The sequence below is a fragment of the Drosophila busckii genome, chromosome 3R (genome assembly GCF_011750605.1).
Source record: "Drosophila busckii strain San Diego stock center, stock number 13000-0081.31 chromosome 3R, ASM1175060v1, whole genome shotgun sequence".
Classification (NCBI taxonomy): Eukaryota; Metazoa; Arthropoda; class Insecta; order Diptera; family Drosophilidae; genus Drosophila; species Drosophila busckii.
The window spans coordinates 7,510,261-7,536,422 of NC_046607.1; the positions used below are offsets into that span (position 1 = coordinate 7,510,261).

Here is a 26,162-nt window from a genome sequence, read left to right on the forward strand (position 1 = left end):
AGAGAATTAAGAATTAACGTGCATTGTCCTTCAGTTAGTTTCTTCAAGTATTTCTTATTAAAGCATATAAAGTGCGTAATGTATCGTAAACAAAAACAATAAGAAATCTAAGTTTGCTGCATATTTTTATGAGTTTGAGTGCTTTATATGTATAAGTCTATACGCTTTTGGGTAAATGTTTATTTATGAATGCGCAGTTTGTATTTATGGCCGAATCATGATGACAAATGTCAGCTGTGGCAAACACTTGAAATAGACACCTACCACCCCACAACAAAGACACACACACACACAAACACACACACACACATGGCATGCAGGCCACCCCTTATGATTGCAAATATTTTGGCAAAAACACACAAAGAGCAGGAGCAGACAGAAATAAGAAATATTTATAGCTCGCTCAGCACATTACACACCTAATTTCTATATTAGTTTTGTTATTGGTTCGCTGACAATGGACTGGGGGTATAGACAGGGCATAGCTAAAGTCGTTGACCAATGTCCAATGTGCTGAGTTGGAGGAATATTTATACAACTTGATTGGATATTCGTCACGCCTTCAGTCTGCTGGCAGGACATTTACGCTGCTCATTTATCAATGCTTTCTTTACTTTGCTGTTGCTCGGCGCTGGATGCAATATTTTTATAGCATTCGCTGTCGCCTCATTAGTCGGAGCCCCTCTTTTGTTTGCCAAGGGGTTAAGCTTAACAAATGATTGCAATTTCGTGCAGCAAACAACATTGAAGCGAAGATTACCCTGAGGCATGGGTGTATGCCCATTGCTCATTGATCATGGGCGAAAATTATTAAATCGTGCGTAAGTAATGTTTATAAATTTTTATTTATTGACATTTAAGCACAGACTGTGTCTAGCATTTATCGGTAAACTGCGTCTTTAGAGCTGGATTGTTCAAAATCTAAGCCCCATTATCAAGTTTTTGTTGAATGCTTCATTAAAAAGTCAACACATTTGATTTACGCGCTGGGCAGCTGCTTTTAAAACGATTTAGAATAATGCTCAATGCGTAAATCAATTTGGAAAAGCGTGAATGAAAAGTTATCAATAACATACTAACTATTCTACGTATAGTTTATTAAGCCAAGGGCGCATGTTAACGCAATCTCTTATTTAAATTTTTGAATATGACAAACACGCTTAGATTTAACTTATTCCTTTATGAGTATTCTATTTATATATTCTTATTTATTTTGTCTTTGTTGGTTTAAAGGAAACTTGTGTTTTTGGTTCCAAATGTATTAAGAAAATGAAGTGATCCATTATATTAAGGTCCGCCGCTTCAATTTGTCAATGTTTTGCTTCTGCTACAATTAGCAGAGAACGCTGGCTCAACTTGCACTAGAACCATAATTGAGTAACTCTTTTCATGTGTAGATAAAGAATGAAATTTCGTTTAAGTAATGCGCAAACACGATTTTAGTTATATTCACTATAACGTGAGATGCACACTTGATAGTTAAATGTCACAACTAAATTGTGGCAAACACTTTGCTTCGATTGCCAGAATACAAAACAGCTGCCGTTAATATGCAAATTTGTATGCCGTTACAGTCTCTTAACTTTACACTTATATTTTCTTAGAACACTCACAATTTGTCAGCGTGACAAAAATATTGAGCTAGCGATAATATCCGCTCTAAAATAAATGTTCAATGTAACTGAACGCCCAGAAGTAGGCAATGAATTGCTTGAAAGCATTAGCACCTCATTAGGTAAACAGATCGCGGCGGATAAGCGTGCGCTAATAGCCAATTGCAAAGAAAAAAAATAAATATAAAAAAGCGTAAGAAACGTAATGTTAATGCCGTGGCCGAGGCCGTGGTCGCTGGCCACTTTTATAGCTTTGAAGTGTAATAATTTTGTGCTGTTAACGTGTTAGCGCCGGCACTAATCCTGGACCATAGACCACATTATACAAGTCAAAGCGTGGCGATTGTAACAGTTTGCAAGGAGCGGGGGCTATGAATGCCGGACAGGTTTCTGTTTTTGAATTGTGCGTTAACATTTGATTTGCATTTGCATTTGAAGTAGCAAATGGAAAGCCAGTTGGCAGCAGCTGTCAAAAGGCAGCTTGATTTACGGCCAGAACACGATCTGGTGCGTACGGCGTATAATTTATGCCAATTTAATTGAATGGCGTATATGAAACGACTGACTGCTCTGGCCGCTGCCCCAGCCACCGCTACTCCCCGGGGAGAGAAACTAAAGAGCGCGTTCAAGACAGTTGCAATTGGAATACATTACAATTTGAATGTAGAGCACATGAATTGCAAATGAATGCGTTAACGTTATTGTTACAAAAGAGCAAAAGTTAAATTAAATTTGTTGCTCATTAAAACAAGCACCACTTGCCACATGCCACTTGGATGGCAACCTGGAAAACCACTTAACCACACACGTATGCGCTATTTCGGTTAGCCGCAGCAACAGCCTCTTGGCTGCTCTAATTAAGGCTATAATTCTTGCATCTCATGTGTAGACATATGCAAATGCGTTGTAGCCCCATCTCCCATAGCCTTATGGTGCCTTATCATTGCGATCATTGCGTCATCGCCAGCCCCCAACTCCAGCCTACCCCCAGCTCAAAGCTCCAACCCCTTCTCAGTATCTGCGATGCTGTTCAGCCCGCCTCAGCATGAATTTTAATTACTAATGTTGAACGGCACTTGCGTTGATATATTCATTTAAATTTTTGGTAACGCAGTTAATTTCATTAATAAATATTTATGGTTGAGCCGTTAAGCCTTTCGCTGGGCGTGGCTGGCTGTAATTTATAGCAACGAGCAAAGCGTAATTTTCAAACTTTAGTTTTCTTCAACTTATAGCAAGTCAGTCTCCAGAGTCTGAGTATTGTCAATGCAATGCCAATTTCAATTTCAATTTTATTTCCAAGTTCGTATCATCGCTCATGGTCAAAATGCGAGTTGAGTTGAAAACCTCAGCACGACTAAGCCAAATTACGTGCCCTGTATTTAGTCCTTTCACACATGAGTCTGTAGCATGATTTTGGAAATCCTTGCACCGTCGGCTCGTTAGCTCGTCAATTGATTGATGACCGAATTGAGCAATGTCTCGTCGGCATGTCGAGTCAGTGTCGGACATAACAAAGCAACGCATAGAAAAGCACTTATCACACCTCTTGTCTGCCCACCCACCCACACACACACACACACATCCTTCCGTTGAACAAGACTTGCAACTCCTTTGCCTCGACACGCTGATTTCGACGCGCATTGCGACATGTCTGTGCGTGCATGTTACGCTCAAGTACAGTTTCCTTAAAAATAAAAAAAAACTAAGATGAAAGTTGGCAAGCCAAGCGCCAGCGCCAGCTATGCGCATCAGCCGGTGTGCGTGGTCTAGCAAATTAAAGTCCTTGGCGGCTTCAACGAGATTAACTCAAATTTGTGGGCGCTATAATAAATTTCACGTGCTTGCATTCAAAATTAAGCGCCAGCACGAAATAAGTTGCAAAGGAGCTTTGCATACATTCTGGCTAATTACACTGCACAGCAAAAACTGAAACCAGAACGAGAATTAAGCAAATACTACAGCAAATAATTATCAATATGCTGAAAATGTTTAAGTTCAATTTGTATGCTGCATAGTGTAGAGTTGTTTAACTTTTCTAAGCTACCTTGCTGACAATAAATATTACCTGAGCTTTCCTTGTCACGCCTATGGACGCTCAATTTGTGGAAAAACCTAGAGTTAGCCAAGAATTTACAGTTAGCTTAGCCCACTCCAAATTATTTCTCACGCCTCAAGCCCAGCTTGATCAACCCTTGGGCCTAACGCAAATCTAATAAAAAATCCATTTCTCGACCTTTGGCATAAATGTGGCAATTTTTTTCTCATATTTCACTATGTTTTTCGAACAAAAACAAATTAGAATTTTTGTATTAAAAGGCATATTTTTCACATTTATGTATAAAAGAAAAGCGCACTAAAGGCGTTTTGGCCACGCCCACCAAGCGCACACAGCGTGTGACCATTTACCCTTATTAGAGCACGCACTTGGCATTCGGTGTGCAAGATTATTTTTTTTAATATTGTCGACGAAAAATTTACATAATTTATGGGCTACAACAAAAGTCACAGCATATGTCCTGCTTTCTTTGCTTGTTTTTTTCATTAAAAATTTGTTTATAATTTACGATTTTTTTGTACAAAAAACAAATGACGCACAAATTATTTGCTGTTTATATTTCTTTGTTGCGTGCTTAGCTTGCTTCATTAAGAGCTCATTAAAAAATATATTGTCCAACTTGAAGTTGATTTTAAAACATTTTAACACGTTTTTAATTTTAATGCATTTTATGGACTTTTAACGATGCCGCCGCATCATGAACATTAACCACGGACTTCGGCGTCGCGGCGTGACTTTCACTTGTTGATTTTGACTGACAAATCCTCCAGCCGCGTCGATGTCAGCGTCATTGCACATCTTGTCAAACTTCATTAGCGCCTGGGCAGGAAGGGTGCAAACACAACAATCACTCTCCCCATTTCAGCCACGAATTCTCTCGTCTCTCGTCTGGTGGTTGCGACAGTTTGCGGTCTCTTTACGCGCCCGCCCGCCACAGTCATTGTTTTTATGGTTTTCGCTAATTAGTTACGAAGTCGTAGAATTTTACAGAAATTACTTTGTAGCGCATTGAGCGCTGAAAGTTGCTGTCAGCTTCAAGTGGCGCCCCGGGAGTCGGGCAGCGTGTCTGGCATTTGATGCAGTCATCATTTGTTTGGCTTTAAATCGCTGTGTGTGTGTGTGTGTGTGTGGACTCCAAGCAATGCAGCCAACTAGTATCAGCCGCCCATTAATCAGCCAGCAAGCCAACTTGCACATTGACCACTGACCGCAGTGACCGGTACGCATATAAATCTCAACGCAAATCCAGCCAGCAGGCAATTACAACAGACTCTCATTAGATAAAGTGAAAGTGGCTAGAGAATTCTTAGACGCATGCCTTAAATAAGTTGTCTTGGCCATAAATTTTCTGGAAATGCTGAACGGGTTGGGTGGCAACAAGCCCCACGATAATTATGCAAACACAGTTTCAAAGAAAGTGGACTGAAAAGGGTTAAGAGCTAGTACGCCTTTAGCTTTAACCCCATACTGCCGGTGACAGCAGTGCACTGGAAAAAATATTGTTTACATTGCGCTCAATATAAAAATATTTCAATAAAACTGTTTGGTCTTCGATTGAGCTGTTTTTTAACATTAAGAGGAAGAGAGTAACATGGCAACTTCATCTCTTTTTGTCAAGTGTTTTTTGTAGTCTGGTTGGTAAATTAAAAATACCACGCCCCGCTGTTATAAATCAAAGTCTCGGGCTTTGTGTTGGATTTGCCGAAAGGAATTTGTAGCTCAGGCTAGCGAAAGGCTAAAAAGAATTCAAATATGGAGTCATCCTGTTGGCAGCTTTTTTTCTCTCTCTATTCCATTCTTCCGCTTCCTGTTGCGCATTGTTGGCTGGCATTTGAATAAAGTTGCGTCTGTATTGTGAACATAAGCAAATAAGTGGCGCTGACATGTTAAGACTTGTAGGAGATTTATGTGCCCCAAAGCGGGCGGCAACTGCAACACTCGCAGCTGAGGCCAATTTAAAAAATTGAATTTCTAACCTTTAGTCCACTCAAGCTTTTCTAATACTAACTACATGTTAGTGAACACATGTGTGGTTGCAATTTTGACACATGTCCTGCTTGGCAGGCCTAATACGATTATTTGTTTTTGTTGTTCAGCCATTTGCCACTTGATGTTGGCTGAAAACTTTGATTAAATTGGATTGACAATGCTCATAACTGTCCAGAGATGTGTTGACACACATGCTTGCGTGGAAAACCACCCAAAATGTCACGCAATTTTTCAATAAACTCATCAAAGCGCCGAGAGTGTTGCTTTGAAGCCGAAGCCGAAGCCGAACCCTCGCATATCCTGCGGCTACTACTGCATGTACGCAATTTGATTTATGGACAATGCTCAAATTGAAAATTGTCGCATGGTCACTTTAATTTTTGAGTTATGCGACTTTAAACTATACACAGAGACAGACCCACGGGCCATGGGGGATGACACTACACTACACACACGTTCGCATGCCAGGAAGTGAATTATGCTGTCGTACTTTGTGAGGTTATGTAATGATGACACTGAAGCAAAAACAAGCTAAACAAAAGACCAGCTAACGCTAACGGTGCGGCGTGGACTGTACTTTTGACTGGCGTGTGAATAAGGCAACGACACGCGCCGCTTGTTAGCGAATGAGCGAGCGTCGAACGCGTCGAGCAACCCTCGGCGTGAGTAGTGACTATGTATTGAAGTGGGCGGCGGTGGGGTGGAGTAACATCATCCATCGTGTGCCTGTTGAAGTGCCTCAATGGTTTTAGTGTCAGCTTATAGTTTTGACATTTGTCGCTCCAAACATGATGACCTGCAGCTTGAGCCCCCCCGACTCCATAGTAAAGCCAAAGCCAAACTGCTGATGGTAATCGCTATGAGTTGGAATTAGAGTTTGAGTTGGGCAGGGGCTGCGGCATTGAAGTGTGAAATATGCTGGACTCGCTGCGAACTATTTCATTAAGTGGACGCCATTCTCATTTGCATAAATTAAGAGCATGAAAGCACACGCTGCAGGCATTCCGCACATATTTCGACAACAAAAAGGATGCACTTCAAAAAAATATACTATAATTCATATATAATTTATATAATGCCACCACTAGTTCATTTTGAGTAAGCATCTCAATATAAGTTTATTTAGACTAATTGTAAGTGTTCGCATAATTCCATTGCAAGTTTTTGTGAAGTGTAATCATTTGAATCCTTCGCTGACCAGAGCCCTCAGGGCTCAACAGAAATAAAGGACTACAGCAAAGTTTGACCAATTTGACAATTATTGGAAATAGTTGCCATGTGGGCAAATTGTTCACTAATTAAAAAACAGTAACCAGGCACTTTCACGCTTGCCTGCACCTGCGTCGCACAATTAAAACCGAAAGCTAAGGCTGACCAACTTTTGCCTGGGCCAATGTCATTTCATTGGAGTATGCGGTTTGCCGGACAGGATGCGGTGGGGAGCAGAAATATTTTTCATGGCTTTTCAATTTTAATTGAAATTTATGCGCATAAAGGGGTTGCGCCCACTCGAGTGGTTTATGCCACGTGCTCGCCAAAAAAGAAAGTGTTGCAAATTGTTGTAGAAATTTTTGGAAAATTTACATGCAGTCTGTAGTCACGGGTACGCCTACTGATTGCCATGATTTACAGCTCGCACTTACGTTATTTATGGGCAGCGCAGTTGGTAAAAGTTGAAGAAAAGTGCATGCAAAATATTTTATTCTGCTCGTTGTTGTTGTCACTTTTATTGTAATTCTGTGTGCTCATGTGTATAATTTCAAAATTTGTTGTAAATGATTACCCTAATGGCTGGCAGTCTGGTGTACAGTGAATTTGTGAGACGCCCAGCGTCGCCATTTGTAATTAAGCTTAAACCGTTAGCCCGATAAGCGCCCCTCCCAGATGTGCCGATAGATTTATGTGAGCGCAAGAGCAAAAGCAAAAGTTGGAAAAACAATTCACGGTTCAACGAAAGCAACAATGCTCTAGCTTTAGCCCAGAGTGTTAATTTGGGTTCAGATTGTTTTTATTTTTTTCTTATCTGCAGTGAAAATTCGCTTGTTGTTTATTTGTTTTTGTTTCTAATTGCAGGAATTTAATTAGCTCCCAAAGCCAAGGCACGGTAAGTTATTCCGCATGGAATCTGAACCGTGTAGACTGCATGAGATTTTGCCATTCCAAGCATTTCAGAAAATACTTTCCCCACAGACTGTTTACAATGCTTTTAATTAAGGCAGCACTTTATTTATTTATACTATTACTTTATGTAAATAAATAAGAAGTAATTGCAAATATGTATGTATTTAAGATCAGCGCTTATAAATAAAGTACATAAGCTCCTTCAAATGTATTTGCTATCTACAAAGCGTTTGTAGTGAACACTCGCAAATATAAAGCGTCCATGTTCTATAACATAATCCTTTACGTTGTTGTTAATTGACTACTCTTCAATGTAAACAAATGTAAACCATACAAATTATACAAAACTAAATTATAAGACGTAAGAGTTATAATCTCTTAGATACAGTGGGTAATTCAAACTGAAATAAATTAATATGTAATGAAGTTAATAGGCAATAATTATAAAATCTATCTGACTGAGATAAAAATAAACATTTTGAAAAAACACATTTTAAATTGCAATTCAAATTGGTACAAAATTAATTTAATCAATTCAATTAAGTTGCATGGGGTACAGTAAAAATATATTTTAACCATTAGTTAAAGTTTAAAATATAAAAGTTCAATCATAAATTGCAGCACTATGAACTCATATTTACATTGGCAATCGCAATGCATATCGGATAGCTTTCTACCCGCAGTTTATATAGCAGTTTGTTTTTCAAAATAGAATTTCCATCCCTCTTCAAAATCTGCAGAAAAAAAACAAACATAAAGCACACAAAGGCACCAACTTATCCAATTTCTATAGATGCAAGAAATTTTACTTCAATTTTTAGAATATATTACAAATTTTGGAGTTCCAAGCGCAGTTCACTAATAAAAGTCAGCATAGGCGGATACAATGAACTTTAGCTTTACATTATATAATATAAATTCTATATTCTTTGATTTAAGTAATCATAACGAATTAAAGTTATTCACAAAAGTTAATTAGTTGTGTTAATTAGTAATATTATTGTATTGTATTGAATTGATTTTTATAAAAATACAAATACAAAGAGTTTCGTAGTTTTACCTTAATAAATTAACTAATGTTGTGTAGCTAAAACTAACTAATTCTAAAGTCACGCGTGAAGTCAGCCAATGTGTATATCTGAAAATAGAATTAAAAAATCAATTAGCCAAAAGCGAGTTGTAAAAGTTATTAATCACTTACTATTATGATGTATATTTATATTAATTTTTGGCAATTTAAAACGCGGCTTTGCTCTACCTTTTGGCGCTGCCAAAGCGCCGCCGGCACTTAACAACAAAACAACAAGCAACAGCCATTCCAATGCAAAGTATTTCATTGCGAATTATTTTTTGTGTAAAATTAATGATGTGCTTTAGCTTAGTGTAAATATTGAAGACTAAGTCGGAAACAGAAAGCTGCTTGATTAAATACTCTAGCGTTCAGCTATTGAATCAATGCTTATCAGCTTTGGATTTTACGCTGAGCATTAATAAAGTGAACCCCCCACAATACCCAGATTCGAAATTACTAACAAAAATATTTGAAGCGTCTTCGATGAGATTTCAATTGTTAAAAAAAAACCAAAAAACAAAACATGCATAAAGAACATAAGCAGGGACACCCCTTAATGCAGCCCTCCCTCGTTCTAATGCTTAAATAGCCATAACTATTCATTATCGTCATATAAACTGTGTTGCCCCGCACCCCTCATAACTTTAGATTTTTATATGAAATAAACGACATAAACGGCGCAAAACAAAATGAGTTTGAACTGCATGAGCATGCCCAGGACATATGCATGAGAATCCTTTTGACCCACAAAATTGAAATTGTGAAGAGCCCTTGCGACATGCTCACATTCTTGCAGCATCCTGCGAAATTCAATATTTAACTATATGAGATTTATGGCCACAGGGGCTAGCGACGGCTTCCGCTTGCCTTGCGTCGCGGCGTCCTTTTTTCTATTTGTACAAAGTATAATTTTTGATTTAGTGCGATGCTTGTGTCAACGGGTTAAGCGCAGCGAGGGCTAACAAAGGGTTCAACGCAATAGTTTTGCAAAAAAGACAAAATACGTTTGTTTGCTTTGGAGCGGATATGAGACCACATGCTGATTGTTATTGTGCCGGCATAGTGCTGGTTATGAATTGAAAATCAAACAACACTCATTGATGATTGCCCGTCGATGCGTTGAGTGGCGTTTATTAGATTCAGCTTTAGCCCATGAAATAGGCAACTTTAAAAACAAACTGAAGCGCGTTTCAACTGTGCACCAGAAGTGTAGCATAATAATTTATTTTTATTATTATTTAGGCGCTATTCAATTCAATGGAAACGTGCGCGATAACAAATTACTTTGTTTGTCAAATTTTTTGTATACGCGCGGGAATTAGCCGATGGGGGTAAACGGAAGAAGCACGACTCACTTGATAAGGCGAAAAAAATGTTTGGCAAAAACCAATTTGTAGCGTAAAAAATTTGCATATCCATAATACACACACACACATATGTATGAATCTGCAAATTCGTGTGTGAAGTGCGTGTAATCAAAGGGTTGCGCACGGCCGGATGCCAAGGGCGTGAAAATTTATTACAGGTTGCATTAAGTTTAATTTGAAACGTACGCACCAGTATTGTGTAGTCTTGATTGACTCGGGCATCTTAGCGTTTCTTCATCTCCTCGATTTGCTTTAGCAGCAGCTGCATGCGATCCTTCATCAGTGGTTGGCCACGCTGCGTACGCTTACTGATGACTTTAGTTTTCTCCAGTCGTTGCTTTTTATATGCCTTGATGCGTTCCTCCTTCTCGGACTTGATTTTTTGGCGCTCGGCTTCCGCTTCAGCAGCCTTCTGTTGACGTATCATCTTCCGAACTTCCGGCTTATTGGGTTTGTTGTTCTTTAAAGCAAAATGTTAATGCAATTTATTGTTTGAGTCAAGACTGCAATTTATATACCGTTTTTGGGTTATTTGCCTTAAATTTCGGCTTAAACTTTGCGCCATGCTGGTTTTTAACACCTTTACCATGACTATCGCCTGGTTTTTTGTTAAATTTACGTTGATTTTGCTGCGGCATTTTGATTGTAAACAATAAATACACGTGCAAATCGTATATGATAAACAGCTGTCAGCTGATCAGCCAGTGTTGATAAATTATGTTTATTTAGTATTTTATGATACTCTTTAGTGTTGAGTATGCGGTCACACTTAGCGCCGACACGTTTGTTTATTTACTTTTATTCGCAATGAGTTTAGCTGAAATAAAGAAAAAAGAAACAAAAGGCAAGAAAAATGCATTGCCCAAACTGCGGACGCTGCTTGTTAATCCACACAAGCAACACTGGTAAGTCAGTCAAATTGCTAAAAGACATTTTTAAGCAACATATCTTTTCATTAGTCCTGTGCTACCAGAAAATGAATTGCTGGAATTTACCAACATAATAAAACTGGCCATCAACGCTAGTCCGCATGAAAAGAAAGTATATGCGACAAAGAGTGGTATACACTTAGGACTGGAGAGTTCTTTGCGAGCAATTAACGCACAGTCATTTAGTTGTGTATTTATATCGCTAAGCTTGAGGCCAGCCCATTTGATACGTCTAATAGCAACAAGTGCTACGGTTAAGACACCAACAGCGCCTATTTATGCACAGCCCAGACTGGAGGAGTTAACATATGAATTGTTTGGAGTGCGTGCATTAACAATGGTGTTGCCGCTAGACTTGGAAGCTATAAGCCATGACATGGAAATGTGGATAGCGGCGCATAAAAAACCACTGTTGGTAAAAGAAAAAATAAAAATTGTGCCCACTAAGAATGTAAAGAAACCAAAGACGGAGGCAAAAATCAAAGTGCAGAAGCAAATTGAACCAAAAACTATCTTGCCCTCCGTTAAGGAGAATTCTTGGAGCGGCGATTACATATCATGCTCCAATGATAACAATATCATATTACTCGACCAGCAGGATGTACAGCTGGAAACACAAAGATTAGGCGCAGCGCTAAGCAATATGGTAATGAAAGCAAAGCAAACTAAAACCAGCTCTAACCCAACCACGCCAGCAACAATAACTACATCTGAATCACTGGTACCTCAGCGCATGGATGTAGATAGCGACGAGGATACTTTTTTGCCAGCTGATTTAGCAGTGTATAAATCGCTGACAGTTCACCAGATGCGCGCCAATCCAGACAAGAAACCCAAGAAGAAACGCAACAAAAACAAAACAAAAACTGCAAAGTAGTTGGCAACGCGATGTAATCAGCTGTTTTGCTTGTAGGTTAGGATAGTGTCAGGTTTATTATTTGTTAGCGTAATTTTATAAAATGCTCCGAAGTGTTTCACGAATATTAAGATTTAACTATGGACAAATGCTGGCAGTGCCATCTATAAATTTAGTTAATATTAATTCAAAAGACACACCAAATATAGCGTATAATGTAAGCTTGAAGGCGATGCTGTCTACAAGTCAAGTAGCTCTAAAATACGAGCGCAAATCTAACAAAGCAACAGAGGATTTAGACAGCGATGATGAACTAGATGCTGAATTTAAGGATGAACGCGATTCAAAGGTGATAAAGACCAATGTAAACTCACTACGAGCGGATTTGTTGCTAAAATCTGGACTAGGCATGGCTAGAAAGTATGTTTATCCCTACTGTGCAATTACCATTACTTTATGTAAATAAACTATTATTTATTTATTTCAGCAAAGTGGAACTAAATTTCTATGAGAGCAAAATTCGTGTCAATGGTAAAAAGTTGCAGAAAAAAAGCGTGCAGGTTAGTTAAATCCCAATATCGGCTGTGAACCTTTTTAAACTCTAATTATGTATTTTCAGCTTCAAGTAGGCGACGAGATTGATGTCATACGCGGATTTAGCCAAACGAATCCATCACATCTAGTCGTTGCACGTGTTGTTATACTCTCGGCTGGCGAACGAGAGGATGGATTAAACGTACATTTGCGTCGTTACAAATCAATGCTCATTGAGAACTACGCTGGAGCGAATTCCTACAAATCTTCCGAGCACACTGTACATTAAACTTAAATAAACGTGTGATAAGCTCACTAACGCATATGTAATCTCACAATGTTTATTCCTAGTTTCTACACTTTTGTAAATTGCAATAAGTAAGAAGATTTTTAACAGATTGTACTACCAGATACGGCATTTCGCGCTCTCCGTATTCATGGCACTACCACGCGGACAGTTAAAGACTTGCCCAAAATCTTCATTGTTGCCAACAGCGCCAAGCACGCGATATTTATCAATGGTGTGTACATCAGTAAGATCCTCCCAGTAATGCTCCTCCTTGTAGTCGGCACACCACAGTTGCGCAAAGCCCATAAATATGAGCTGTTCCGGTGATAAGTCAATACCAGGCATGCGCTCGTTAAGCTCATGCTCCTGCTCTTGCTGCTGTTGCTTCATGTAGCGTCTATAGGAGCTAAGAGCCTCGCGTAAGCCCCCACCATCGGCTATATTCTCATCCTTGGTGAGTTCCCCATTGATTGTGCGATTTATCTGCGGTATATGATATTTATTATATCGCTCCACATAACACTCGGCGCGCTGCGCAAACTCATTCATCGACTTGTTGGTGTACCAGTTGCGCATCCGACCTGTGCTATCGTATTCGGAACCCGAGGTGTCAAAGCCATGCGTAAGCTCATGACCCACCAAATAGCCGATGGTGCCAAACTTCAGCGACTTGGGCCAGGCCCGATGATAAGCAGGCGGATGAAATATGCCAGCCATGACATTAATAGAGTTATCTATGCCGTAATAGAATGCATTCACCTGCATGCTCACCAGCAACTCAAGTGGCTTTGTTGCATTCGACAGTTGCTTGTGGTGATGACCAATGTAACGCTTTATATATCTGCCAAATCGTTTCAGCTCTATATTGTTCTCCGCATAAGTTTCCTTCACCGTAAGATTACGCATTGCGCGTATAAGCTTCTCGCTGAGCTCATTGTCCTTATAGGCGCCAATACGCGGCTCTATGCTAGACTCTTTGTCTAGCGCCTGCTTGCGCGTCTCTGCATCCAACCAGTTGGCGGTTTCCAACAATATACGCAAGCTCTTGCGCACTTCCTGAGTAACTGCGGACACATCTTCTATTGTGTCTGGTGTTGAGTAGGTCTATAACCAATAACAATAAATCAATCAACAATCGTTAGCCTATCTAAATATGTTTGTATATTACCATATAATACAGCTTATCCAACAGATGCTGTAAGGAGTACTGAATATTAAGATTGCAGTGATCGCGCTGGAATTTCTGCTCCGTCAATTGGGCATCCATTTGATATAGAAAACGCATGGCCAGATAGTTGGCCACAGCTGGCTTGTGTCGCTCACATATCTTGTCCAGCTCAGCATAGTAGTAGTCACAGAATGCTTCGTATGTGGTTAAATTGAAATCTGCTGTAGGCCAAGCAATTTCAAAGTAGTTGGACCATTGGTTAAAATGGGCCACCGTCTCGTTGTCACTGATCTCCTTGCATTTATCTAAATCTTCGCCAAAAATATCAGACATATGCAGCACATCATGCCAAAAGTCAAAGATGCCTGTAATCGTATCAGTAATGTTCTGTTCTGGGAGATTATGTGGCTTCAAATAGGCACGCATGCGTGCCTCATTTAACTTATAGCCCTTGGAGGTATTTTTTGCTATGGTGTCGCTATGCATAATATAATCGAGCCCTAGCTCAGGCAGCTTAAAATACGGCCAGAAGGGATACTCGGGCAGAATCTCCTCGAAGATCAAGCCTTTGACGCCATAATTGGTAAGGTGGGCGCTCATATTGAACCAGCTAAAGCTGGAGGCGTTCCAAGCGGCGCCGTCAACGGCGGGGAATCCACCAATCGATCTGATAAGGGCCAGATAAGCAGGGTCGGCTGCTGGCAGCGGATAGAGGTCGGCAGTGATACACGCGTTGTAAAACTGTTGTGCAATTTTTAACTCATCGCCGTAGCCCAAGTCTTGGGCAAGCTTTGAATCGGCTAGCAACTTCTCCGTCGCATCTCCCAAAGTATAGACAAGATCCATTAAATTGTTTCGCTTGTGCATTGTGTGACGCTCCTGCTTGACGTTTTTCCAATTGCCACAGGCGTACTCATAGAAATCATCACAGGGTGATACGCTCTGATTCATATAGCTCAACATTTTGACCGCATAGGACTTAAGAAATTCAGCATTCGTATCTGTTATAACGTTTTCATTATGATTGTCATTGGGTAGTTCACTTGGCTTAGCTGCATATAATGCTAAAAAAGCCAACAACAAAAGCACGCTGTCGGCAATCCTAAGCATGTTGATTTATGTCCAAGTCAAGCCACCTTATATATAATATATATTTATATATAGATTCATATACGTATTGAGTGATGATAAGTTTTATTAATCACCATTCACTGATTTGAATATATACAAAAAAAAGCCACTAGCTGTTGTCCGGGATTAGACCCTTCGCGTGGCTGTTTCATTCACTACCTAATTCAAAACTGCCACGAGCTGGAATTTCACATATATTTTTTAGAATCGGCAAGCGAATTACTCTCAGTTGCAGTGACGTCGCTCGTACTCTCACATCGCAGCTGATAAGACTAGTTATGTCGCCAAATGAATAAACATGACCTATTCGAAGCGCAACAGATAATCGGCAGCAGCTTAAATTATTCAATTATCATTTTAAGCTATTGCGGGCTTATTTTCGTTATAGTTGGCAGCACATAATAACGATAAGTATGCGTATAACGATAGACGATTACCAAGGAAGTGATAAGAAAAATTTATAAACAAATCATTTGTAACGAAAGAAATATAAAATATATAACAAGTAAATAAATTTTTGTTACCTATACATATACATGTGCTTTGTAATTGACTTATAGAACGATAATTTAGATATATCTAAGTCGACTAAGAGGATTTTTCGATAACAGCATTTTTAGGCATTTGTTTTGCTTGTTGTTTGAATAAGCATTAAGATGGCATTTTTCAGTTCAGGAGAATTTCGCGCTGTTTTACAGCAGTATACAGTAAGTAATGATTACTGCATTAAACACAACATAATTTAAATGATTATCTTCAGTACAAACAGCGGAAAATACTCTGCTTTGTTAAAATTGTGCCGGAAACACTGACACTTTTCAAATGCCAACCACGAAAAGATTACAATTGGATTACAATAAATCTTTGGGCTAAGGTTGAGAGCAGCATATGGAGTCTACTAGACAGCATTGGAAACTGGGACAGGGATGCGCCTAATATAAAAACAGAGCTGGTCGTTGACTACATAAAAGTAAAAGTATGTGCAAACGAAAATCTACTATCGGATCTGCAAAAAGTGTTGCCAGCAAAGGATGGTCTATGTCTGGAGCTGACACTCGAATATATGTTGAACAAGAACACAAACGTAGTGGTGCCACAACAAGCAAAACGAAAATCTCCATTTGAGAACAATAATGGAACTGAAACTAGTAAACCAGAGAAAGTGCCTAAGAGTGAAAGGCGCGGCAAAGAGGAAAGAGAGAGCAGAAGTACTGAAAAGACTAAAAACAAGCGCCACGGCCGGCGATCAATATCACAGGATCCCACCAAAACAAATCCAATTATAAAAAAGGAATCACGGTAAGTGAGTACGTTAAATTTTTAAGACGTTTATGTAAGCAAACTAATTACAGTGGCAGCTCCGTAGAGACCAAGACGAGCCAGCGTCCAACGCGATCACCTAATATGCCCTCGCGTTTTGCTGGCTATCTTATTGGGTAATTTCCAAAAACTTTTGTATTATTTATGACTATTAATAATTTACTATTATGACAGTGAGAAAAAGCCAGCAAAAAACAAATTAAGATCAACGGAGAGCAGCGAAAGATCTGGCAAGAGCACAAATAAGGCTACGATTAAGAAACGCCGAACTTCTCCTTCTGCGCCAAGCGTTGATATTAATGAACTCAAGCTGTTAAATGAGATGCTGGAAACGCCCAAACCACGAAAAGTTGAAATACTGTAAGCTGCACTCTTTGAAACTTTTGCATACGGCTTATATTTAATTGCTTAATAGGCTTCTCAAGGACATGGACGAGGCGGACGTGTTGAAAACTTTTGAGAATTACCGCGAACACTTTGATCGTGTCTTTAAAGAACGCCAGCATAAAACTGAGACCACGAGCTACATGTCCATAGACCATTGTCATGTTATGGATATTTTGAGCAAATCTATACGCGATAGCATGATTAAAAAATTGCGAGAGTCATACAGCAAATCAGGAGTAAGTTCAAACTTAACTATTATATGCGCACGCTACTTAAATGTTGTAAGATTTCGATGATCATCTTCAAGTGGTTCGCAGTCTCGTAATTTTCTCTTTTCAAATGATCCAATTTATTCATCAAACGTCGTGTGCATAATAATGAAATTTTGTATTTTATTAACAGCCACACTGCTCACTGGTAATTAATGGATTGTTGCCCTTATGGATAATACACTTATTTATGGACAAATACAATTTCACCGAGGATGAGGCAGTGAGACAGCTGTCTGATCAGCTTAAGTATGATAGCTATCTCAAGGCGGTTAATAACGAGCCACTCGAGCTCGGATTTTGATGATAGAAGACTGTATTTACATTTCAATTATTAGAATGCAATTTTTTTTATTATTTTCCTAATTCCATGTATAAATTAAATTTGTCTTTATTTAATTAATTTCTTAATTGCATGTATAAATTAAAATGGATTTATTTGAGCAGAAATAGCTTTACATTTTGTGGTGAGTGGGACTGTGGAATTTTTATAACTTAAAACTAAGCAGGTGCCCCAAAGGGATGGAGTACAGTTGATGCAACAGTATCAGAATCCTGAGCACTTGCGCTCAAACCTCAGTCATGGATGTAACATAGTATTTATATGTATTTACAACTTGGCTTAAAGCTCATCATGCTGCTGCTCCTCATCATCCTCAGCATCGTTTGAGCTCTGTTCGTTGCTCGCCGCCTTGTCATCAACATCATCCTCCTCCTCATCCAGTTCTATTTGCTCGTCCAATGAAACGCCCAAAGTCTTGCGCATCATCTGTTCAATGCTGTCTGCAAAGCCAGAGGTCTCTTGGAGCATATATCCGGAACGCAGCGTGGCAGTGCGGAACATCATCAAGGCCATATCCTTGGCAGTGTCATCAGCCTCATCGGCCTCAACGCGACGCAATAGCTCACGCATCAGAGGATGGCGTGGATTGATTTCAAGCGTTTTCTTCTGGTTGAGATAGTAGCTGCGTTGAGGATCGTCAGCCTTTTGATGAGCATTGGACATGGCCAGACGCTCCATGTTACCAGTCCAGCCAAAGACGCTGGCCACCAGGGCACAAGGCGAGTTGCTGAGACGCTCCGAAATCTGAGCCTTAGAAATTTCATCCTTAAGCGCCACCTCACCCAACCACTTGACCAGTGGCTCGAAGGTGCTCTTCAGTGTCTCAAACTTCTCCTTGCTCTTCTCCGACTCGTTTAGCTTAAATCCTTCCTTGGCAACATTCTGGAACTTCTTTCCATCAAATTCAGGCAGGGCCGAGATGCAGTACTCATCCACAGCCTCGACCAGATATAGCACCTCATAGCCCTTGCTCAACAGACGCTCCACGAAGGGCGACTTCTCGACCTCACCACGATTAGCACCTGCAATGTAGTAGATGTGCTCCTGCTTCGACTTCATACGTTCCACATACTCGGCCAACGAGGTTACTCCCTTGCCATTGGAGCTCTGGAAACGCAGCAGCTTGCCTAGACGCGAACGATTGCTGGGATCCTCCATGACGCCCAATTTAATGTTGGTGGAGAATTCTTGCCAGAATTTCTCATACGCTGCCTTGTCGATCTTCTTAATCATGTCCAGTACCTTGCGCACTAGCTTCTTCTTAATTACCTTGATCAGTTTATGCTGCTGCAGAGTTTCGCGAGAAACGTTCAATGGCAAATCATCAGAATCAACTACACCACGTATAAAGCTCAAATAATTGGGCATCATGTCATTAAATTCATCAGTGATAAACACACGACGCACGTAGAGCTTGATGTTGTCAGATTTGGTGCCATAACGATTGAATGACTCGGATGGCTGCACCTTAGGTATGTATAGCAAACTCTTGAAGGTCACTTCGCCTTCGGCCACAAAGTGGGTTTGGGTAAGTGGCTCGCTGGAGTCCTTGGTCAGGCTTTTATAGAAAGCTGTGTACTCATCCTCGGTGACCTCAGCAGGTTTGCGCGTCCAAATGGGCTTGCTATCGTTGATTAACAACCAATCCCAGGTTGTCTTGGATACCTTTTTAGTCTTGGGCTTATCGGATTCGGTATCTTCTTCCACTTTGGCATCCTCATCGGCATCTTCCACGTCATCCTCACTCTTTTCAGTCTTTGCTTCAGTCACGTCCTCAATCGGTACTTCCTCATCGACAGTTTTGCTGGACCACATCATGATGGGGAAATTAATGAACTGCGAGTATTTACGAATGAGTTCGCGCACTGTGTCTTCCTCCAAGAAATCCTGTGCTTCATCCTTCAGGTACAACGATATAATCGAGCCACGTTTAAGCGTATCGCCACGTGGATCTTCGGTGATGGTGAAACTATTGGCATCTGACTCCCAAATGTACTGCTTATCATCATTGTGCTTGGTAGTAACCACAACACGATCAGCCACCAGAAAAGCGGAGTAGAAGCCGACACCGAACTGACCAATCATATCATTCAAATCCTGACCCTCCGACTTGCTGGGATCCTGCATTTTAGCCAAGAAATCTGCAGTACCAGACTTGGCAATAGTGCCAAGATTATTGATTAGATCCTGATGTGTCATGCCAATGCCAGAGTCCAATATATGCAGCACTTTGTTTTCCTTGTCTGCCTTAATGCGTATATGCAGCTCAGGATTTGTATCCAGCTCCTTACGATCTGTCAGTGCCAGCAAACGGATTTTGTCAATGGCATCGGAGGCATTAGAAATGAGTTCACGCAAGAAGATCTCCTTGTTGCGGTACAACGAGTTGATAATCAGCTTCATCATACGGTTTACCTCTGTTTGGAATGTAAATTTCTCAGCCTGTCAAATATATAAAAAAAAAAAATAAGGAATCTTAAATTGTAGGCGTATGTATAGATTTAACACACCTTCTCGCGTATTTCCTTAAGTTGGGCCACATTCAGACCATCTAACTTAATGGCTTCCTCTTCGCGCTTGAGAGTCTCGGCATCTGCAAATATGAATGTCAATTGTATTGTACTTGTATGCAGATAAGGGGCGTACACGCAAATTGCAACGGTAAACGCTTAACGCTGACGTGTACTAAACCTAATGCGGGCGCAGATAATACATGTGTATTGGTCATACCTGTTCTGGAAGCTTCCTTAAAGGCACCCAGATCCAAATCAATTGTCTCCACACTGTCAGCGTCACCATCGCTGCTAGCGGCAATTTGACTAAAGCCTATGAGAGCGAAATGTAAATAAGTTAAATTTAGGTTAACTTGCCGGTATGTATTTGAAAACCGTGGTTTAATAATTTAAACAAACCTGCAAGTAGCACAAGGCCTAGTAATAGAAAGTACTTCATTGTTTCTATTATCTTATTCACTGAAACAAAAATCAGTTAATTTGCCGAATGGCCACGTCACTGTAAGTTCCAAGCGTCTTACAAATTACTTTTCCTTTTATACGTTTTTGCTAGAGTTGTTGATATTTTTTTGCCCGAAATTTGTACTTGAAATACTAAGTTAACATACCATAAACACTCGATCAGTATGAATACATCGATTCATTCGTGCTACTTATCGATTAGCTTTCAAAAAAACAAATATTGCACTACTCACAGGTTTAATATTTATTTGTAAAATATATGTGCAACGATTTACGAATATTTAACTAATGCTGACCAAAAATTTATTTTATTAATATATAAATATAATATTTTTTAAATTGCGACGCTGCCGTGCCAGGGTTACAGTATCGATAACACAAGTACAAGCTGTTTTTGACATTCCGCCTCACCCAAATTTTCTGACATGCTCCCACATACACACACGCATAGCTAACTGGTATAGGGGAAAGAGAGTGAATGATATTATAATCATTCAAGATTTGCGTGAGTTATCAAAGATACACTTAGAAATAGCAAATAGCTTCGGTATACATTTTTTTATAATTACAAATATATATTTAGTATACATCTAGAATGCATCACGACAGCAACGCTCAGTGATAATAGCGCAGTGAGCGGCAACAGACAGAGCATTGTTACATATTATTGTCCGTCGTGCGTGGAGGTGGAGCACCCGTCAATTATTGTATCGCGTACATTCTTCATGCAAACTCCTCTCCCCCTTAATACACTCACGGCGCAGGCACCCAGAGAACTGTGAGCGTGTTATACAACAAAATTACAAGTATTTCAAGCTGACTTCGCCGGCAATCGATGTGTATTTGTCCTTCAACTTTAACCGGAGAAGACGACAGAATAGCAAGCCATAATTCACGTGCCCGTATTTCAAAGTGTGTATTAGTGAGTGTTGCGCGTATAGGCGCAAAAGCAATATCAATAGTAGTATAAAGTACGCAAAGCAAGTGCGTGGTTGCTTATCAGCTGTCAGCAAACTCGCTGCGAAAGTTGTGGCGAAAGGCAAACGTGAAGAGAAATCAAGCTGTCAAAGCAAGAGAAACGCCAATAACGCAAGTCAACGGCAAAAGCAGCAGAAGCGACAGTGATTGGCTTGGATTCGTTTAAGACATCAGGAAGTTCTAAGATACCAAAACAACATCAACAAAATGAATATCGATGACTACGAATCCCTGCCGACTACTAGCGTCGGCATTAATATGACTGCTGGAGCACTTGCTGGCATACTGGAGCATGTTGTTATGTATCCGCTGGATTCAGTTAAGGTGAGTGAAAGATGCAGCTGTTAACTACAAATGCTTTGCGTACAGCTAAAATATGCAATGCATAAACATAAGGCACATAACCTCACATCTGTGTGTATTATGTATATATGTATGTATGTACATACATATCAATATACATACATATGTGTGTGATAATGTTTTTGTCTTTTTCTATGCTTTGGCAAATCGTGATGTAATTCCTTGGCCTGGTAATGCGCGCGTTGCTTTGCACTGTCGATTACATACTCCCCCGCTTAGCGCTCAGCTGCTTGATACCTTTTTTTTTATTTTTGCGTCATGTTACCTTTTTGCGGTTGCTTATCAGAGCACGTTCTTGTTCATTTTTATAGTAGCAGATAAGCTAAAGTGCTTACACTCTGTCATGCTGCTAAAGCTACTATTTGGCACATACATATGTATGCATAATGATATAATTCTAAATAAATTCTCGTAATATTTAAATAATTTTAAAAAATTGTTGACTCTTAGTAACGATCGCTGTGGCAAGCAATCGCGATATATACATCCATGCATATAAACTAAACTATAGATATACTATAGACTTATTCTATAGAACGACAGTCGGCTGACCGTTGCGCATATATTATTAACAAATTTACATGCAAGTCTATACTATATGTAAGTATGTTTGTACATACATCGAGCATTGTACATTTACTTCTGTACATTTCAAGCAACGAGCATTTATTGATTTTCGCGATTTAAAATTCACTGAACTTTTTATTTCAAATGCGATCCACAGTTGACAGGCCGGCGAGCAATTAACTGCCAAACTAAAGTTGTCAAGGGATTCCCGGCGTCATCATCAGACACCGAGTAATCATATTTATTGTCACAGAGTCTGACAAGCTAATTTTTATACATATGTATATTTCTATGTACATATATTATTACGTTACGACATTCAGAGCAACAACTACAGCAACAACAGGTTCAATTGAGCGGCAATTAAACTAAAAAAAATACTTTGTTGTTGTTTTGCCACTGTATAACTTAGTTTATAAATAAGTTTTCTATATATGTATGTATAGTATTTGCTTATCAGGAAACAAGCATATGATGCATGCAAAATCTCATCGCACAGCAGACTGGGTAGATAGATGGAAGAGACGGTGAAGGGCGTTGTTATCAACTGCATTTGTGGGTGGTGGAACGCATGTGGTACGCATGCATCGTTGCTCATTTGTGGTTGAAAATTGAAACCGTTTTTTGTTTATTGGCATTTTCTTTTGTATATAAATTTTCGATTCACTCAGTCATCATAAATACTTATGTATATCTATAAAAAATTAATCATAACCAGGGCCGCAAAGCGGCTTGTGATGAAGCCACAATGAATATAAGTATGTAAATTTTATTTTTGCTATCCGTTAATATATATACATATACTTATATCCTCAAAGCAATTTTCCAAGAATTTTCAGCTGTCGCTGCGGTGTTTTAATAATTTACAGCAGACGCAAACACTTAAGTATTTGTTGACTTGACTTGATTTAAAAATCATTGATTTCCATCACCTTGAGCTGGCTTCTTATTGACACTCTTGATATCGGCCGTTAACTTACATACTCATATACTATATATGTTCATACTTATTAACTTTGCTTACACTCATATAGATAAGCAGAATTGTTGTTTTTTAAAATGAAGATGCTTCTATCATATTCGCGTTGACTGCCACGTCTCTAAGATTTACTATATGAATGTAGTTTACTAGTGTCTCTAACATTGTAAATTACAATGCAAATATTATAGGATGGGGTAATCTTTTCTTAGAAATCCATTGGCTTTTATTGAAATACCCAATTCAAAAGAATGCACATAAGTATATTGTATCTCTAATAATAATATACATCATACTTATATGAGAAATATGCAAAAAATAAAACCAATTAGACCCAACATTTGTTGCTGGTGTGATTCATTCATTTCATCATTTGACTAAATGAAATTCTTAAGCAGCGCAATTAAAAAAACTTTATTTATTTTATTCAACAGACAAGAATGCAGAGCCTTACTTCTCCGCACTCACATCTAAATATATATTCCACTTTGCGAAATATGATCACTCGTGAGGGCATCATGAGGTAACGTTTTGGACTTTCAGACCTTTAACTATGTTTACTAATTTTACTCTAACTTTGTTTTTCAGGCCCATACGTGGAGCAAGTGCTGTTGTTTTGGGAGCTGGACCGGCGCATTCATTGTACTTTGGTGTCTACGAGATGACCAAGGAAACGCTAACAAAATTCACCGCTCACAACCATTTGAACTATGGTGCGTACTGCTACCATATATATATATATATATAATCTATTTGCTATCTAATTAAAGTTCTGTCTGGCGCATTGGCAACACTGGTTCACGATGCCATCTCCAATCCGACGGAAGTGATCAAGCAGCGTATGCAAATGTATAACTCCCCATATACTTCCGTTGTGAGCTGCTTGCGAGACGTCTATCGCAAGGAAGGAATGCAGGCCTTCTATCGCTCCTACTCGACGCAGCTTGTCATGAACATACCATATCAGACAATACACTTTACGACCTACGAACTTTTGCAGAATATGGTAAGTGTTAAGATTCATGTTCTAATGCTAGCTGTTCTAGTCTGAAATCATACATTTGAGCATTATACTCCCCCTATTATTAAAAAATATAAATAGAAAAACAAGAAATACGTATAATGTATCGAATTACATAGGAGCAGCTAAGGTTGTCATAAACTCACATACACACTTTATAGACACCTCACTTTTAGTAGTGTTAAATTTAAAGAAAAAATGACTAATCTGTTTGAAATTTATAGAGTGAGGAAATTAAAACATTTTCAAATGGATTCAGTTTGTCTTACTCATTCATAATATACATACATATACACTTAATAAGATCAGAAATGCCTTCTAGCTTATGTGGATTGGCATATATGGAATAAGTATGATTCCCCATTTGTATAAAAAGAATTTAAAATGCGTTAAAAAAGAGATAATGGTCTCGTTCTAGTTCTAGGTTCTTTTGTCAACATTATAATACAAGTTGTTTTATATATAAAAAGCGCATATCCAAATAGTTGTATATAATTCCAATTTCGATAATTGTTTGTTTTTCACTGTAAACAAATTAAAATTCTAATATCCAAATGCATAACTTTATTTACCGATAGTTAAACAAGGATCGTAGATATAGCCCGATGGTGCATATGGTAGCAGGTGGAGCCGCGGGAGCTTCTGCAGCTGCAATAACGACGCCATTGGATGTGGTAAAGACGCTGCTCAATACACAGGAAACTGGTCTGACCAGAGGCATGATCGAGGCTACCCAAAAGGTTAGATTTGTTAGCTTTTCCTTTCTAGCTTACCATATAACTAACATTTGATTATTATTTTACAGATTTACCGCATGGCTGGTATTAGGGGCTTCTTTAGGGGCATAACAGCACGCGTGGTGTATTCAATGCCCGCAACAGCCATTTGTTGGTCTACATACGAGTTCTTCAAGTTCTATCTGTGCGGTTCACCGCAACAGTATAAATCGTCAATTTCTGGTAAATCTGAGCTGGGAGATTCCACACATCGCACAGATTATGTGTTGCCAAAGAACGAGGAGGTGGAGCAGCCTGAGGAAAGCACTGATCTGGGTGTAACACCCAAAGAGGCCGCCCTGCTGCATCCAGCACCGCCATCGGTGAATGCGGCTGGTGCCATCAAGACAGTGTGTGAGCTATCTACCCGAACCACTGCGCCCACCATCAATTTGCACACAAGGCACACGGACGTCAAGAGTCCGTACGAGCGTGGATTTTCCAGTACGTAAGCTGCGAGTGTGAGCGCTCAGAGAGCGCTAACAGCAGCGACAGCTAAAAACATAAGCGTAGCTATTAGTAAGAAGCAGAAACGAAGCAGCGCCAAGCACTTGTTATAGAATTAGCGTTAAACACGGCGTTTGAAACGCCTGTGGAACGTCATATGTCATACGAACCGCTATCTACCTGCCTCTCCTTCTGCTCCTCCAGTGATGGTAAACAGGGGGTAGGGGGAGTTTGCTTCGTTTCGGCTGCTTGTTGTATGAATACTCGACGCGGAGTCGGTGAGAGAGTTTTATCACTTCATAGTCGAAGGTAAAATTAAAGTAGTTGTTGTTGTCCACAAATCTCTCGCTCTCACACACACTTACGCAAAACTCACCACAAACACACGCACACCCAAAAGAACACACACACACACATTCACACGCATACAGTACTGTCGTCATAAGCAAAATTCTTGTTAAAAACTAATGATAATAATATTGTATGTAAATGTTATTTGGAAAATGAGAGATAAAGCGCGTACTATTTGTAAAATACTATTACCTAAAAAAAACTATGTATTTCGATGATTATCTTTTTTTTTAAACAAAATTTAAAATATATTATTAT

The 26,162-nt window shown here is 39.4% G+C and overlaps 7 protein-coding genes across 7 annotated transcripts; 4 read left to right on the top strand and 3 right to left on the bottom strand.

The window, feature by feature from the left end:
- Positions 1 to 8,833: 8,833 nt before the first annotated feature.
- LOC108602771 (thyroid transcription factor 1-associated protein 26) lies at positions 8,834 to 10,908 on the bottom strand. The gene is made up of 3 exons (XM_017990943.1): positions 10,740 to 10,908; positions 10,412 to 10,681; positions 8,834 to 8,920 (listed from the first exon to the last, which is right to left on the bottom strand). Exons 1-2 carry the CDS (start codon positions 10,857 to 10,859, stop codon positions 10,445 to 10,447), a joined length of 357 nt encoding a protein of 118 aa, XP_017846432.1. The 5' UTR covers positions 10,860 to 10,908; the 3' UTR covers positions 8,834 to 8,920; positions 10,412 to 10,444.
- Positions 10,909 to 11,009: 101 nt separating this feature from the next.
- LOC108602766 lies at positions 11,010 to 12,050 on the top strand. Its single transcript, XM_017990938.1, has 2 exons — positions 11,010 to 11,126; positions 11,181 to 12,050. Exons 1-2 carry the CDS (start codon positions 11,029 to 11,031, stop codon positions 12,025 to 12,027), a joined length of 945 nt encoding a protein of 314 aa, XP_017846427.1. The 5' UTR covers positions 11,010 to 11,028; the 3' UTR covers positions 12,028 to 12,050.
- A 4-nt stretch (positions 12,051 to 12,054) lies between these two features.
- LOC108602770 (mitochondrial transcription rescue factor 1) lies at positions 12,055 to 12,878 on the top strand. The gene is made up of 3 exons (XM_017990942.1): positions 12,055 to 12,426; positions 12,494 to 12,566; positions 12,626 to 12,878. The coding sequence occupies exons 1-3, from the start codon at positions 12,110 to 12,112 to the stop codon at positions 12,827 to 12,829; spliced, it is 594 nt and encodes a 197-aa protein (XP_017846431.1). The 5' UTR covers positions 12,055 to 12,109; the 3' UTR covers positions 12,830 to 12,878.
- LOC108602762 (neprilysin-2) lies at positions 12,851 to 15,124 on the bottom strand. The gene is made up of 2 exons (XM_017990935.1): positions 13,998 to 15,124; positions 12,851 to 13,933 (listed from the first exon to the last, which is right to left on the bottom strand). Exons 1-2 carry the CDS (start codon positions 15,105 to 15,107, stop codon positions 12,944 to 12,946), a joined length of 2,100 nt encoding a protein of 699 aa, XP_017846424.1. The 5' UTR covers positions 15,108 to 15,124; the 3' UTR covers positions 12,851 to 12,943.
- A 602-nt stretch (positions 15,125 to 15,726) lies between these two features.
- LOC108602763 (uncharacterized protein CG4951) lies at positions 15,727 to 17,471 on the top strand. The gene is made up of 6 exons (XM_017990936.1): positions 15,727 to 15,835; positions 15,889 to 16,427; positions 16,481 to 16,564; positions 16,623 to 16,808; positions 16,864 to 17,071; positions 17,238 to 17,471. The coding sequence occupies exons 1-6, from the start codon at positions 15,785 to 15,787 to the stop codon at positions 17,406 to 17,408; spliced, it is 1,239 nt and encodes a 412-aa protein (XP_017846425.1). The 5' UTR covers positions 15,727 to 15,784; the 3' UTR covers positions 17,409 to 17,471.
- A 51-nt stretch (positions 17,472 to 17,522) lies between these two features.
- On the bottom strand, positions 17,523 to 20,460 carry LOC108602761 (endoplasmin homolog). The gene is made up of 4 exons (XM_017990933.1): positions 20,360 to 20,460; positions 20,178 to 20,273; positions 19,958 to 20,040; positions 17,523 to 19,889 (listed from the first exon to the last, which is right to left on the bottom strand). Exons 1-4 carry the CDS (start codon positions 20,397 to 20,399, stop codon positions 17,727 to 17,729), a joined length of 2,382 nt encoding a protein of 793 aa, XP_017846422.1. The 5' UTR covers positions 20,400 to 20,460; the 3' UTR covers positions 17,523 to 17,726.
- Positions 20,461 to 20,847: 387 nt separating this feature from the next.
- LOC108602764 (mitoferrin) lies at positions 20,848 to 26,108 on the top strand. The gene is made up of 7 exons (XM_017990937.1): positions 20,848 to 20,927; positions 21,006 to 21,724; positions 23,744 to 23,832; positions 23,898 to 24,022; positions 24,080 to 24,315; positions 24,909 to 25,070; positions 25,136 to 26,108. The coding sequence occupies exons 2-7, from the start codon at positions 21,608 to 21,610 to the stop codon at positions 25,556 to 25,558; spliced, it is 1,152 nt and encodes a 383-aa protein (XP_017846426.1). The 5' UTR covers positions 20,848 to 20,927; positions 21,006 to 21,607; the 3' UTR covers positions 25,559 to 26,108.
- The last annotated feature ends 54 nt before the right edge of the window (positions 26,109 to 26,162 follow it).

Excerpts from the sequence above, each read along its gene's own strand:
- LOC108602771 (XM_017990943.1), bottom strand. The coding sequence starts at position 10,859 with ATGCCGCAGCAAAATCAACGTAAATTTAACAAAAAACCAGGCGATAGT. Across the intron at positions 10,682-10,739 it reads AGGCAAATAACCCAAAAACG|AACAACAAACCCAATAAGCC; the intron begins GTATATAAATTG and ends TTTGCTTTAAAG.
- LOC108602766 (XM_017990938.1), top strand. The coding sequence starts at position 11,029 with ATGAGTTTAGCTGAAATAAAGAAAAAAGAAACAAAAGGCAAGAAAAAT. Across the intron at positions 11,127-11,180 it reads AATCCACACAAGCAACACTG|TCCTGTGCTACCAGAAAATG; the intron begins GTAAGTCAGTCA and ends TCTTTTCATTAG.
- LOC108602770 (XM_017990942.1), top strand. The coding sequence starts at position 12,110 with ATGCTCCGAAGTGTTTCACGAATATTAAGATTTAACTATGGACAAATG. Across the intron at positions 12,427-12,493 it reads GGACTAGGCATGGCTAGAAA|CAAAGTGGAACTAAATTTCT; the intron begins GTATGTTTATCC and ends TATTTATTTCAG. Across the intron at positions 12,567-12,625 it reads TGCAGAAAAAAAGCGTGCAG|CTTCAAGTAGGCGACGAGAT; the intron begins GTTAGTTAAATC and ends ATGTATTTTCAG.
- LOC108602762 (XM_017990935.1), bottom strand. The coding sequence starts at position 15,107 with ATGCTTAGGATTGCCGACAGCGTGCTTTTGTTGTTGGCTTTTTTAGCA. Across the intron at positions 13,934-13,997 it reads TGGATAAGCTGTATTATATG|ACCTACTCAACACCAGACAC; the intron begins GTAATATACAAA and ends TATTGGTTATAG.
- LOC108602763 (XM_017990936.1), top strand. The coding sequence starts at position 15,785 with ATGGCATTTTTCAGTTCAGGAGAATTTCGCGCTGTTTTACAGCAGTAT. Across the intron at positions 16,428-16,480 it reads ATTATAAAAAAGGAATCACG|TGGCAGCTCCGTAGAGACCA; the intron begins GTAAGTGAGTAC and ends AACTAATTACAG. Across the intron at positions 16,809-16,863 it reads CCACGAAAAGTTGAAATACT|GCTTCTCAAGGACATGGACG; the intron begins GTAAGCTGCACT and ends ATTGCTTAATAG.
- LOC108602761 (XM_017990933.1), bottom strand. The coding sequence starts at position 20,399 with ATGAAGTACTTTCTATTACTAGGCCTTGTGCTACTTGCAG. Across the intron at positions 20,041-20,177 it reads TAAGGAAGCTTCCAGAACAG|ATGCCGAGACTCTCAAGCGC; the intron begins GTATGACCAATA and ends TCATATTTGCAG. Across the intron at positions 19,890-19,957 it reads TTAAGGAAATACGCGAGAAG|GCTGAGAAATTTACATTCCA; the intron begins GTGTGTTAAATC and ends TATATTTGACAG.
- LOC108602764 (XM_017990937.1), top strand. The coding sequence starts at position 21,608 with ATGAATATCGATGACTACGAATCCCTGCCGACTACTAGCGTCGGCATT. Across the intron at positions 24,023-24,079 it reads TCACAACCATTTGAACTATG|TTCTGTCTGGCGCATTGGCA; the intron begins GTGCGTACTGCT and ends ATCTAATTAAAG. Across the intron at positions 24,316-24,908 it reads ACGAACTTTTGCAGAATATG|TTAAACAAGGATCGTAGATA; the intron begins GTAAGTGTTAAG and ends ATTTACCGATAG.